At 36.5% G+C, this 14,154-nt stretch overlaps 1 protein-coding gene across 1 annotated transcript in view; it reads right to left on the bottom strand.

Annotated features, from left to right (window-relative positions):
• Positions 1-5,420: 5,420 nt before the first annotated feature.
• The window catches only part of ANKRD44 (ankyrin repeat domain 44), a 77,618-nt gene continuing 68,884 nt past the window's right edge, over positions 5,421-14,154 (bottom strand). The window contains exons 22-27 of the mRNA XM_019473511.1: positions 12,971-13,054; positions 11,321-11,466; positions 10,368-10,450; positions 9,102-9,184; positions 7,884-7,975; positions 5,421-5,686 (exon numbers count right to left, since the gene is read on the bottom strand). Of these exons, the coding sequence (XP_019329056.1) occupies positions 5,421-5,686; positions 7,884-7,975; positions 9,102-9,184; positions 10,368-10,450; positions 11,321-11,466; positions 12,971-13,054 (754 nt within the window). The remainder of the gene's footprint in view (positions 5,687-7,883; positions 7,976-9,101; positions 9,185-10,367; positions 10,451-11,320; positions 11,467-12,970; positions 13,055-14,154) is intronic.

The raw sequence follows: 14,154 nt of genomic DNA, 5'->3' as shown, positions 1-14,154 counted from the left end.
TCATCGCCCTGCCGCTGTGGTGCGCCTGCTTAGCCGCGTCCGGCCCGCGGGGCTGCTGCTGAAGGGGCGCCGCCCCGGGCTGAGGCCCATGAGGAGACTCCTTCCCCTCGGCCCCCTCAGCCGGGCCTGAGGCGGTGCCGGGGGAGGCGGCGGCTCGTCGGCGTTTGCGGACTCCAAAATGACCCCTGGGTGTCGGGGAGCGTAGATTTACCCCCCCGCTGGCAAGGGCTGGGGGTGCTGACGGTGCCGGGCCAGAGCCGCACCCCGCGAGGGCGTACCGCGGTGGGACGGACCTCGCTACAGTTCACCTCGCCGAAAATAAACCTGCAAACCCCACTGTTCAGGTGCTTTTACGGTTCCTGGCCTGTTAGCAGTTTAGTCACAACATCCGTAAAGCTTCAAGCACTCGACACGTAAAAGACGTTGTTAATGGTGGTTGGTGTTGGGGGGGGGAATGAGTAGGGGGTTTTGTGGGTTTTGTTTATTTGCTTGAATTAAGCACTTCTAACAGCTTGCTATCTTTAGGCACTCTTCTTCACTGGATTTTGGACTCTGTGACCCCACCCTGATGCATGACACACCCATGATTGCTGGTGTTGCTCATCAGTGAAAAATAACAGTAAAATATTTAATATCTGACAAAAGTTACTTTTTTTTTTTCCAATCTACGGAGGACGCAATACTAACATCAACTTAGTAAGACAACAGGTAGTTACATATGAGGGAAGTACAAAATAGAAATACATATAGTTGCATTTTCATCTTCACTGCTAAATACTTAAGCCTTTCCCCCTCCTTTAAAAGAAACAAAATTTACTCAGTTTTCCAACAGTATTTGTACCATTTTTATTTGTAAAAATAACCATCTGAATGCATTGCAATAGTAGTTTACAAGTTAGGGTTCTTCATTACATTAATACAGCATTCAGTAGTTGAAAAAGTTACTAAACTGTGCTTGAGAAGATTCAGGTTGAATTCCAAGTCATTCACTGAAGTAAGTCTTCTTCCTCATTTCATATGTGACATTTACCCAAGTCTTTAAACTTCAATTTACAAAAGCAAACAATACCGACAAAACCCCACTGAAACCATCAAACAATATTTTATATTGTTTATTACAAATGTTATGCAAAATATAACACTGGCACCAGATTCGTATCACCATGGTTTGTAAAGATATATTGCACATGCTAAAGCATAAAATATAAGACAAAACCTACAAAACATAAGATATTGGCTTTAATATGTAGATCACTGCATAAGAAACGCATAAAATTACATTTTATACACACACTCGGATTGTCACTAGTTTAAAACGCCCTTTCCTATAACACTGACCTAAGGTTTACTTTTTGTGTAATAAGAAAGCATTTTCAGCAAAGCAAAAATTATACATTATTCCTATAGAAATTTAGCATATTAATTTTCATTTCAATGCAGGTAGAACATATGAAAAGAAGAAACATTTTATACATTCAGAAGGTCTGAATTCCTATAGAAATTTAGCATATTAATTTTCATTTCAATGCAGGTAGAACATATGAAAAGAAGAAACATTTTATACATTCAAAGAAGGTCTGAAATGAAAATTTACTGGTAATATATTGCTTTTATAACACTCAAATGAAGAAAAAAAAAAAAGACGAGTTTCACAAAACATTTCCATAATACACAAATATAAAAAGGCACTCTAATATTTCTTACATGACTAAGAATAAAAATCACAATTTTTTTTAAAATCATCCTCAAGATACATAACCAAGTTTCTCAACAGTACAATGGATAAACAATTCATTTCATGTGTTTGTTCTAGTTCAATAATCTGGCAGTTGTTTACTGCATAAAAGTACCAAACACATTATGGTGCCCTTTTAGTAGCGATGAACAGAAATCCCCTGAGCTATTTCACAGCAATTTCAGGCAGTCCGGAGGTTGTAACTCAGTATTTATGAGAGAGACTTGGGACCCCATCCTGCTATGGATTCCACCTGCAGCTGTGGTTAAAATATAGGATGAAACGATCCTGCTAATACACCCGGGCAGGCGGCTGCCCCTCCCCAAATATCCTTTGCTTGGTACAGACAGAGGAGTTGTCCATGTACGGTAAATTGCAGGATCCAGGGTTAAGTGCAACAATTATGTATGATTAACTCTACTCTTGTAAAAAGTCCACAGAAAGGCAAGGTGATTATTTACAAGAGCAAAATTATTCCCATGCTTAAATATCTGCCCTAAATTACAAATTTATTTCTACATGTGATAAATTACATTACAGATTAATGTACTAGCATACAAAAAAAGGGATTCTGGTAACTCATGTGGGATAGGCCAATACTGAGTACTTCCAAGCATCTTGCTCATGTCAGTTGTCCTCCTAAACACACCATACTCAAAACATGACTTTCCCAATGCCCTTAAGATGCTAGCAAATTATATGTTTCTGTGATTTTTTGAATATTGCATACTTACATCATTGTTAGTTTACAGAAAAGTTTAATCAGTAAAGTTCAGATTTGGTTCCTAGAAGGATCAAAGTAATTCAGTAATCACCTATGCTTCTATAATGTTGTATAAATCATTAAGAGGCAGCAGTTGTTGCACTACACAATAACCAGAGTTACGAGGTATTGCAAATACACAGAAATATTTTCAGTAACTCTGTATGGTAGCAAGTAAAAATACTGAAATTTTTAAATGGCTGCTTAATACAATACAACATCCTCTTTGTAAAGAGGACTGGTTTTCTCCTAATGAAGCAACTTCATGTAGGATAGCGTAACTTTCGGTTAAAGTAAGATGGTTATTGCTATTCTGCAACTCTTAAAAGCAAAAACGTTGAGAAAAATCCATCATAAAAATGTTATTCTGTGCTATTTCTGAGGAGAAAACCAGGGTTTCAGGTGCTCTGTCATTCTATTGCAGAAAATACAGAGTTGAAGGAAAAGAAATGTTCACCTTTTTAATATCCTCTTTGTAAAGAGGACTGGTTTTCTCCTAATGAAGCAACTTCATGTAGGATAGCGTAACTTTCGGTTAAAGTAAGATGGTTATTGCTATTCTGCAACTCTTAAAAGCAAAAACGTTGAGAAAAATCCATCATAAAAATGTTATTCTGTGCTATTTCTGAGGAGAAAACCAGGGTTTCAGGTGCTCTGTCATTCTATTGCAGAAAATACAGAGTTGAAGGAAAAGAAATGTTCACCTTTAGATACTATCCTTGTGATTTTTTTGTTGCAAACTTTGGAAATTTGTTAATGTTCAAGGAAACTATTTATTTTTACCTAATGTTCAAGGAAACAATATTTAATTTTAGCAAAGCAAAATAAACTTAATATATAAATATTTTTCCTAATTAAAGAACTGGAATCTGCCAATAGATTTTTAACAATTCAGTGGAACACAGCTAAAAACTGCAACTAAAATAAAAATCTTTACTTTTCATTTACCCTGCCGAAAGCGTGCACTGAGGAAGCTCATCTCATCCTCCCAGCACAGATGTAGGCCTGCAGACAGCCTGAGTGTGAATCACGGGAACTTTAACACCTTGACTCCATGCTGTATTACCTTTTCCCCTCTTTACTGTAGCTGTAGAGCGTTCTCTCACTTGTCTAGCAAGGGGTTGGATCCCTTTCTTACGCTCTTAAATGGTGGAAGGTGTTTTGCTCTCTGCTTTTTAGCAATATAGCCTGCGGACTTTATCTTTGCATTCCATACAAGAAGATGGGCACTCTCCCTTCCTTTTTCTACTCAGGCCGTCAGTCTTGCCTAGATTCACATTTCATTTTGCATCATGCCAAATAGTATGCACAAATACTACCTAGGAGAACAAGCCATAGTTATTTTTCCTGGGCATTTGTTTCATTTCAAATAAATATAAACACATTTACATTAAAAGTATATGAACATATTCTTTAGTCTGGATAAAAAAAAAACCTGTGGTCAACACATCATCAGTTACAAATGTCAACTTGAAACCTGCGTCATAAAATGTAAAATTCACTCAAGACTACTCATTACCTCAAAAGTTTATATTTTTACGGTTTAGAAAAACTACTTCATTATGTCACTCACATTTGAAGAAAAAATAAAAGTAGCAAAGTCTTCCATTTAATTACTGAAGCATTTTGGTCCTCTTGGTACAGCTGGTTAGTTCATGGTAGCTTTTTGTTTAGTTTTTTTTTGTTTTTGTTTACATAGTCTCATTCTTCCTTTTGTACATCTGTTGCAGGCGAGGGTCGTGGTCCATTTGACCTAGAAACTTTGGCAGAAGGAGTAAACATATTCACAAAGCTGACATTGCTTTAAAAGCTGGTGACAATAGGCTTTTTTAGCATGTATCTCTGATCCCCTGCACGGTACGCTGCTATGTTTTCTGGTGTTTGGTATTTCAACTTTTGGTGTTACGCTTTCATTGCTTTACCTTTGCTCTGTTAATCCAAACACTGGCAAAAGTATTTTAAAATTTGATACTGTTTACAGTAAAAATAAGTTATTTAAACATAGAAAAGGAAAAAAATCCATTTAAGTTGGCAAGTCATTATAAACTTTTACATACACCTTTGTCTACACCTGATTATTTTTTTTCTGATACTAGATTCATGGTTAACGGCTCAGGTGACAGAAACATCTAATGACCCTAATTCTGTAGTGCAAATAAACCGTACATGTTTGTGCTGAATTGAAAAAAAATAAGGGCCAAGTGATTTTAATTTTACACAAGTGGTTCCACTAATGTCCGTGGGAAAATACGATGAGACAAGTAGAATTTGGCCTTAAGAGTTTATAACTATTTTTCTAATTGTGTGCTGCAACTAAGAACTGTAAAAAGTGCCTTCTGTAGGTTTAAGTGCTTAATACATGCAGAATGTAAAAGATTTTGTTTCCTGTAGAAAAGTAATAAAGGCAGTTTTAAGATTTACAACTTTACCTTTGGTTTGTGTAAAAAAAATTATCTAATTAACAAAGCCCCTGGAAGCAGGAAACAGGCAAACAGAGGAAAGGGGTGATGCTCGAATCTATGAAGGCTACACAGGAAATAAGTTCATGTGCTAAAGGTACAGCTAAAACATGTAAGAACTTTTTACAAACAGTTCCCTGTTTATTTGTGCTGTCAAAAAGAAAAAAGGCATTTTCTCATCTTCTTAAAATAAGAGGTAGAGACTTTCCACAGGGGCACTTAGGGCCTAAAGAAAACATGAGGAAGCTGAAAAGCTGCAGAACATTAATGGGGATATGTTCCAGTAAATCCCTCTAACTTTGTTATTTAAAGGCTTGATTCTCATTGACACTACAAATCTTTCAATACCTACTTGTCAAGAATAATAGTTAAGAATATAGCCATGGGATTTAAGCTGTTTAAAAAGACAAAAATAAAGCTGAAATGAAATAACAATGAAAAAAAGGTTTTGAATACCAAAAAGTCAAAATGTTTCAGAATCCGAATCATTGTCATTATACCCATCCTCTGTTCCTATGTTATTACTCAAGGGCTTATTGTAAGAGTTAATGCTACCCATACTGGAGCCATCGCAGAGATGTGTCCTGCCCAAATTGTCTTTTTTAAAACAAACGAAGTTGAAAGCCGTCATTGAACTGGAAGGAGAAAAAGGCATCATGGTAGCCAAAATGAGTGCCAGGCAGTCAGCCACGTCTTTGTTAGGAGCGCAAGCCAGGGCTGGCGTATGACCTGGGCACAAATGCAGACAAGGCAATGGTTAGTACTAAGGGTACTGAGAATGGCACTGAGCATTCCTCTTATACATCTCTAGGTGACGTCGTAAGCAGGAGATGTATGTTCAGCTACAATCATGCCAGGCAACAGGGGTATGTTACTTATTTTAAATTAGACATGCTGGGAAAATACACACTTTATGGAGCATTTAGATCACTGTGACCACAACAAGCGCTATTTTTTTAAAATCAGGCAGCAAACAGGCTTCACGATATGAATAAAAGCACTTGCTAAACACATTTCTACAGCACAGACAGTATGATGGATACAGAACACGGGGAGTACAGCAACAGGGACAGAAACTGGCTTCAGTTTCTGTGCATATGAACAAGTCTCATTCTGAGAACAATGACTTTCATTAGAATGTAAAGATATTAGTTTAAAAACATTTTGAAATACTAAGCAAACGATTTTAAAGACTGATCAGTTGAGTATCTACTCAACTCAGGAAGCAGTTTATTTAGGAATTAAATTACGAGAGAAAAGAATTAGACCAGTGCACGTGGTACGTGTATAGCAGGTATGACTAAGTGGATGTTTAGTTACCCAAATTTACATTATGTTAGACGAATAATGACTGTATTCAGAAAGCATGGAATACACTTCAAATACGAAGTTAATATTCTACAGATGTCAGTAAAACGAAGAACTGGGGAGCTATTAAAAGTTTGTCTTCACTGCAGTTTAACGTGGCTCCTGTCCAAGCGCTGCCCCTAAAGCAGCTCTTCACATATACAAATCTTGGAAAGCAGTATGCTGATTACACTTGCTATCTATACATTTTGGAGGCTGCTGTGTAGTACTCCAGCACTTTCCAACAAATCCTCCTTTATACTAAGAGCAAACAAATTCTTTTGAAGATGGCTAAATCTTAAGTGCTGCAGCAATAGTAATCTGAGGCAATGACCACTACTGATACCCTACTGCCTCAAGTAAGCTGAGAACACCTGCAGTGTAGATGAGTTTGGCAGACAAACGTGAGTACAGTTTTGTAACAAACTACCCACATTTAAGCACTGACTGCAGTGAATGCATACCCTAAACGGAATTTCCTCTTCCACCGAGTTCCAAGCGTGAATATTCTTTAGAGTTGTACTTATACTAAGATTGTACTTAAATTTTCTTTTTTAAACTGCGTATGCAGTTGTTCCTAGAAAAATTAAATGTGTATCAAATTCAAACTTAATTTTCACTTGTTACATACATGCAAATTAGGTGGATCCGTATGTACAATTTTAACGATAAAAACTGGGGTTAGAAGCTAGTCTCGTTCATTTTCCCGTCCCCTATCTCTAAAATGAGGTTAGGGCCAGATGACTTCAGTGGAACTCATTCATGCAAGTATATCTAGGTAGCACTTGGTTAATAGTAAATACTCACCACTCATTTCTTTTCATCCACAGATCTCAAATGTCTTGCAATGATGGGTGAGTATTATTATTATTGTTACTTTACAGATATGGGAAGATGGAGGTACCAAATTGTTACATTAATGCCGTGAAGTCAGTATTGTAATAAAGACCAGCTTATTTCAGGAGGACATTTCTGAAAACATTAATTATAGAAGCACAGCCCTCTATGGGCTTTATAATGTTTAGGGAAGGACTTCATTGAGATCTGAAACAAAATTATCAGATTTATTAACTAACCATGTATTTTATGAGGCAACAGTAATTTATTTGCATCTTGGATTAGGTCAGACAATTGGTAAGCACAAGCTTTGATCTCAGAATGAACTGGGACACAATCAAACATATGTTGATGGTTTTCTTCCTACCCATTAAAACATGCGCTGATTGAATGCATAATCCTTAATTCTTCTGCAAGGCGTCAGAATTATCCGGTGCCACTTGCATGTTTAGGAAATTCAAGTTACCACCGCACTCAAGCATTAAAAAAGACTAGCTGTTGACAGTACATGCAAAATGAACAGTAAAAGGGACCGCTGTGATGTTTAGAATACATTTTTATATTAAAGAAAAATAAATAGTATCTTTCTTTTAATAGGTACTCACACAGATCATTGTCTGTTCTTGGAAGGATAAAAGCATCAATGATGTCTATCATCAGCTTTTAAGTCTATTGCTTCCCTTTGTTGTAAAATTACCTGTTGGGTCCTACTGAAGATTGTCAAAGTGTATTATTTACTTACCATTTTCATCTACTGCTAGGACACATGCCCCTTTGGCTAGCAACTCTTCAACCACCATCTTTAAGCCGTTTCGTGCAGCAATATGGAGAGGTCTACAAAAACATGACAACTAAATTCAAGTTCAGTTTAAAATAGGCTTTCTAAAAAGTTAGGTAATGCTTAAAGCATACCCAGCATCAGAAAGAGAATATTTTCCTTTTTTGGATCATTACAATTATATTGTAGACATTAAATTATATTACAGCCTTTAAAATAATCCTCATGTTCCACATCTATAAAACATATGTGCAAGACAAATATAACCACCTTTACGTACACAAAGATTGCTTAATACTTTCCAGTCTAAAGTCTTTCTTTAAAAAGCTCTCATTTTTCCCACTATTTGCAGCACACAATTGACATTTAAAAGGAAAATGAATCTAAGACCGAAGAAATGCCTTTGTTCCATCCTTCATTCTGGCTACTACAGACTGTTCAAAATTATTGTATTGCCTTTTTATTCTTGAATACTCGATTGCTAATCTCTGTTACTGCAGAGCAGCTGGAAATTAAAAGTAACCACTGGTTTGCTTCCTTCCTGGGCCAACACCCAATGCTCCTGTTTGGGGACAGCTAGTGGGACAGGAGAAACAATTTCATAATGGAAGGGGGAAAAAAGGGCTAAGATGGAGTGAATTCTTCTGCAAGCACCAGATGATCTGCCCCCTGAACTCGTGGTTGAATCTTCTCCTGTGGGATTCCCCCATACCAGTCAAACAGTTGCAGCTGGAGTAAGAATATTGACGGTTCTAACTCTGCTGATAATGTATGGTATGGACAGGAGTTGGACATAAAATATCACCTAAAAAAAACCTCTGAAAATTAAATGTACCACCTTAAGTCTAAATAAATTATTTAGATTTAAGGTGAAGCTCAAAAAGCTGGGAAATGCCAGATGTATACTTACACATTCACATGATTAATAGACATTTTGGTATAGTCTTCAAATAAATGAGCTCATATAATTTTTCCACCAGACCATGTATAGAATTGGCATCAAAGGAATCAAAATTAAAAGTGAAAATGCAATACAAATCCGGTCTTTTCAAGGGCAAGCACTCAAAAATATCAGAAATTAACCTTTTTGTTCTATGAAAAAATCTGGGACATGAATTTGAAATGTTAAATCGGAATCTTCTGGTAAGTCAACTGAACTTGAGAGGATCAGGCTATACTTACGTCTGCAATGCATTATTTTTTGCATTAATAAGGCTCTGTTCTTGTATCTCATCAAGTATCAACAAGGCACATTTTTCATGACCCTGTAGTTGGGGAAAAAAACCAAGAGTGTTAATTTGCTGAGGAGTTTGAAATTGAGGCAAAAGAAATGTTACATATAAAAGTGAAATTTAATAACTCAATTTGAAATACAAACCATGCTACTCAGCTTATAAGGATGTGTAGTAGGTGAACTGTAGGAGCCTTAAAATACCATTTACAAACCGCCACTGCTAGGATGCTTTAGCACATTTAGAAATGTAGACATTGACCTGTCTTTCAACCCTCCATTCATTATATATGAATTCACCTCCTCAGCTTTCAGAGAAGACTGCTATTTCTCTTGAGAGAGCATTCGATGGATTATTTATTAGAACTACATAGTAACATAGAAAGAGATGGTTTAATCTCAAAAACTAATACTATACTTTCTGGATCGTGAAATGCCTTTCTGTATTATTAATAAGCTACTACAAAATCCCTTCAGTGCGAGAGCTCTAATAATGAAACTTTGGAAATAATACAGATCCGGGCCTTATTTCTGATACTGTTTCAGCACAGCAAGCCACAGGTGCCGAACCTACAGCCCTGGCAGGTGACCAGCTGCCTGAAGGACCTTGAGAATTCAGCGAGGCTCATGTGTCTGCAGAAACTGGAGAAATACTATCACACAGGAATCCAATCTGTGGATAGGAGCAAAAGAAAAGGCCCAGGAGAGGGAATCCCATGGGCATTTTTTCTTGCAGAAACAGCAGTAGCAACTGGAATTAAGAGGAGGAAAGGGTGGGAAAAGACACCACCACCAATCTAATCAATGCTTCTGGTTTTACTGCTACAGAGCATAAGGGAAAATTTTGGGTTCCTTCCACAGAAATTGGAGAATAAGAAAAAAGAATAAATACCTTTTTTTTTTTCTTTGCCACTGAACCTATGTTAAGCTATTTCACAGTGAGATTATTTGGTAAAATCTCAAAGGATTTTCCAGTATTTCTCTTAGTTTCCCTTCCTTATGTTTCAGCTGTCATAAGAGGCATCCATATTTCTCAATTTACTAAACCTTGAAACAGACTTGAGAAAAAGCTTGCAACAATGCTCCATTCCTCACCACAAGTTTGACCATCACATTTCCACTGCAGAAAAATTTTTAGGAGCATAAACACACACATACATACAGACAGACAGACAGACTGTGAAGAGAATAGAAGCATACAGAGGTCTTCAACTTACTTTACTGCTAGCCAAGTGCAAGGATGTATTCAGCTCCTTATCTTTTAATGTCAGGTCAGCCTTGGCAATGTTCACCAAAAAGTCTGAGGCATAGAACAGAAATCAACAAACAAACCCAATGGGCAGACGACCGTGTAAAAACAGAGGAAAAAATTTACTATTTCAATATACACATGCATACATGCTAATCAATTAAGCCTTTATGTGATGTAAGCTTTATGAACACGAAGTGAAAATAATGAATGAGAACAGACTAATCTCGTGCAGTTAATCAGCAAGCAAAGGCAAAGCTAATAGCTCATTCACTGTGCCCCAAACTGTCAAACATATATTCATCTTAATTTATTTATAAACTTCCCCAATTGCAGATCAGCCAGTACTGCCTGAATCACCTCCTCCTAGGAACAACTGTGGATCCTGCTTTGAGAGGGCTAAGTGGATATAAAGAATTTAGGGTGCAGTCTGTGCTGTTGAAGCTAGAGAAAAGGGAATTCTGTTAAGCCAATATGACCCTAATCTGGATGTCTATAGTATAAAGTCTAGCCTGGAAAAGCAGCTGCTGATAGCTGCCATTTTAAGAATAGGACTTCCTATAATAGAGCAGAAAAAAAGGTTACACAATCTTTTTCACACGTGCAGTTTTACTGCTCCATAAAATCAAGGAAGTAAACAGGAGAATGGAATTACTACTCCCCTCATGCTCTTTACAGTGCGCTCTTAGGAGGAAGTAAGACTGAAGTTTGTTATTGCAACTGTTCACCAAGACTACTGAGAAAAAATGACTGAGAAGAAAAAGATATTTTTTACAGATGTAAAGGTAGCTTCTTACAGACATCCACACAATTTATTTTTCTTCCTTAGGTTTCACAGGAAAAAAAGATGACTACCTATTTGGGATAGTAACTGCAGTAGCACTCACCCTTCAAGACAAACAGAGGCAAGGATGTACTTACCTACCGCACCTACATGACCGTTTTGAGCTGCCATCATGAGAGGTGTTTTCCCTGCGTGATCCGCAGCATTCACTTGTGCGCTGTGACTCAGGAGGAGCTGGAGGCACTCCACGTGATCCGCGAAGGCTGCTGCGTGAAGGGGCGTTCTGTAGGGAAAGTAACACGACCACAGCTGTTGCTAAAGAATGACAATATTCCTGTTTACTTACCTTCCCAAGAACCTGAAAGTGCACGACATTCTTAATTTTTTTTCCCCTATGAAACTTTGCATTATCACCAGGGGAACTTTACAGTAGCAGCATAAGTTAAAATAATATTTACAGTCTCTGTCCTGGTGCAATATAAACTTTAAAAAAAGGGAAGCATAAGGTGGATATGATACTGTGGAGATGAGATACTGTGGAGAATCTCATATTAGCAGCATCGTTATTTTAATGGAGCATACTGCATGATATGAAAAGCAGTACAATCCCTCATTCTTATTAATCTGATTTTGTTTTTTTTAACAAGCCTAAGATGGGAAGAACTATCAGAAAAGAACAGATCCATTAAAAAAAGGGAAGCATAAGGTGGATATGATACTGTGGAGATGAGATACTGTGGAGAATCTCATATTAGCAGCATCGTTATTTTAATGGAGCATACTGCATGATATGAAAAGCAGTACAATCCCTCATTCTTATTAATCTGATTTTGTTTTTTTTAACAAGCCTAAGATGGGAAGAACTATCAGAAAAGAACAGATCCATTATTTAAAAAAACTGAAGTATTTTAAGTTATAGTCAAAAATACTGCAGCAACAAGCTACAATAATAGTATTTCTATAAAAGGCAGAAGGAATTCTGTCCACTTTGAAGGTTATCAGTTTCCGCAAGACTGAGACACTAGAATTCGTTTGCTGTCTCCCTATGGCATTTTGGGTCTGAAGTGTGACTAATAGAGATGAAAAATAGTTGGTACGCAACCCAGCTCATGGTGTTACTTCAGGTTTTGCTTCTCAGTAAGGGTGAGGCGATCTTACCCTTATAGGAGCAAGTAATCACCATTACTGAAGGTCTTGAATTTGTTTTAATTAATAGAAACAATGACTATTCAATTTTTAGAATTTCAGCAATTTTAATTTTATATATATATACACACACACATAGTGATGAGATTATCAACGGGACAAATTAAGGATTTGGCTGAATGCATGTCTCTTGCTCTATCAGTATCATTTTGCTGCACAGATGTTTTCAGTTGTGTGCCCTGAGAACGCTAACATAACATTAAAGTTTTTAATGAAATACTTTTCTATGTGTACATAGTATCACTCCATTTAGCAAAAATAAACGTGTTTAAGTATTTAACAAAGAAAACTGGTTCAGGGAAACAGCCTATAGTCATAGCTGTTCTAAACAACCAAAATACTATTTCTTTTGTATTTCTTTTCATATGTACTATGAAACTGAATACTTCATAGTATTCTTGCTTCAAGTGAGCCACCATTTAACTCTGTTGCAGTGTAAACTGCTGTCTGAAAGAGTCAGCGTGACAAGACTTAGTTCAACCGTATCAGATAAGGATTAGTTCCAGAGGTTCAGAAAGAATCATGAAAAATACTAGATGGATTCATGAACATGAAATGCAATTTGTTTAAGAAAATATTACCTTCCTTTGTCATCTTTGCAATTGACAATGCTGGCATCGATAGCTCCGATGAGCAGTGATGCACAGTTTTCGTGATCATTGATTCTGCCAAAGAAAAGACATTTTCAAAAAGGTAAAAAGTCTACATCTTTTCCAACTTTCCAGTATTAATTTACTTCCATTAATATCCCATTAATATTTCTTATTGGTTATTTATAAGTTATCCTAACATACCTTTGTCGTAATGCTTTCAGTCACATTTCTGATTATTCATCATCTCTCCATTCAACCAAACTGCATCTGCTACTATAAATTTCAGTCTCTAAAGCAAAGCTGATCCTGCAATTGGCTATGCACAAAGGTAATTGAAAGTGCAGCACAAACCTAGGATTAAAACCTTAATACCTTAAAATCCTTTAGTCTAAATGTCAAACACACCTGGATCTGGAAAGCACTCAGTCATAGATACCTACATATAGAAAGCTTTATTCTAATGTTTTAGGTACTGAAGCCCACATGTCTTCCAACTCACACATTTAATACTTTTCCTTGATGGATGGACTGAATTAATACTCTTTCTGGTTATTGTTAATTTGTCCCATTTCATTATGAAAATGAACAGTGTTTAGTAACAGTATTGGACATACAGCATAGCTAACAAACACCCACGCTGGATTAGCAGCTGTTTTCATTTTAAATTTGCATGCATTTTTAAGTTGCACACATTTTTAATGGGTTTGAGAATTACATACTAGTTTAAAAGAATATAAATATTGAAAAAAAAAAATTTCAAAGCCATCACTAGAAATTCAGATTTCAAAGACTATGTTTCAGACACAAATGATTTTATTTTAAGCAGAGTAAAAAAAGTGCTTTTGATATGCTTTTATTTCTCTAATATGTTGGGGTTTTTATAATTTCAAAGTTTGATACATGATAAATTACTTTTCTACTTTCCGATGATGTGGACTGTAGAAGGGAAGCCTACACAATAGTAACTCCTATCATTACTTCTGGAAGACATTCATTCTTCTAATAGAACATAGAATAGAATACAGTCATTCTAATTGTTGGCAGATATTAGGAAGGTTTGCATTTGTTTTTTCAGTGCTTAATTCCTTAGTCTCCTGATGGCTTACATGTTTTAATAAGCATGTTAGGTCCTACAAACTAAAGTAATCTTGCATTTTAAAAAAAATGCATTT

Source organism: Aptenodytes forsteri, unplaced genomic scaffold (genome assembly GCF_000699145.1).
Source record: "Aptenodytes forsteri isolate BGI_AS27 unplaced genomic scaffold, ASM69914v1 Scaffold183, whole genome shotgun sequence".
NCBI lineage: Eukaryota > Metazoa > Chordata > Aves > Sphenisciformes > Spheniscidae > Aptenodytes > Aptenodytes forsteri.
Note: the sequence above shows the minus strand (reverse complement) of the source record. Positions and strands in the feature narration are given on the sequence as shown.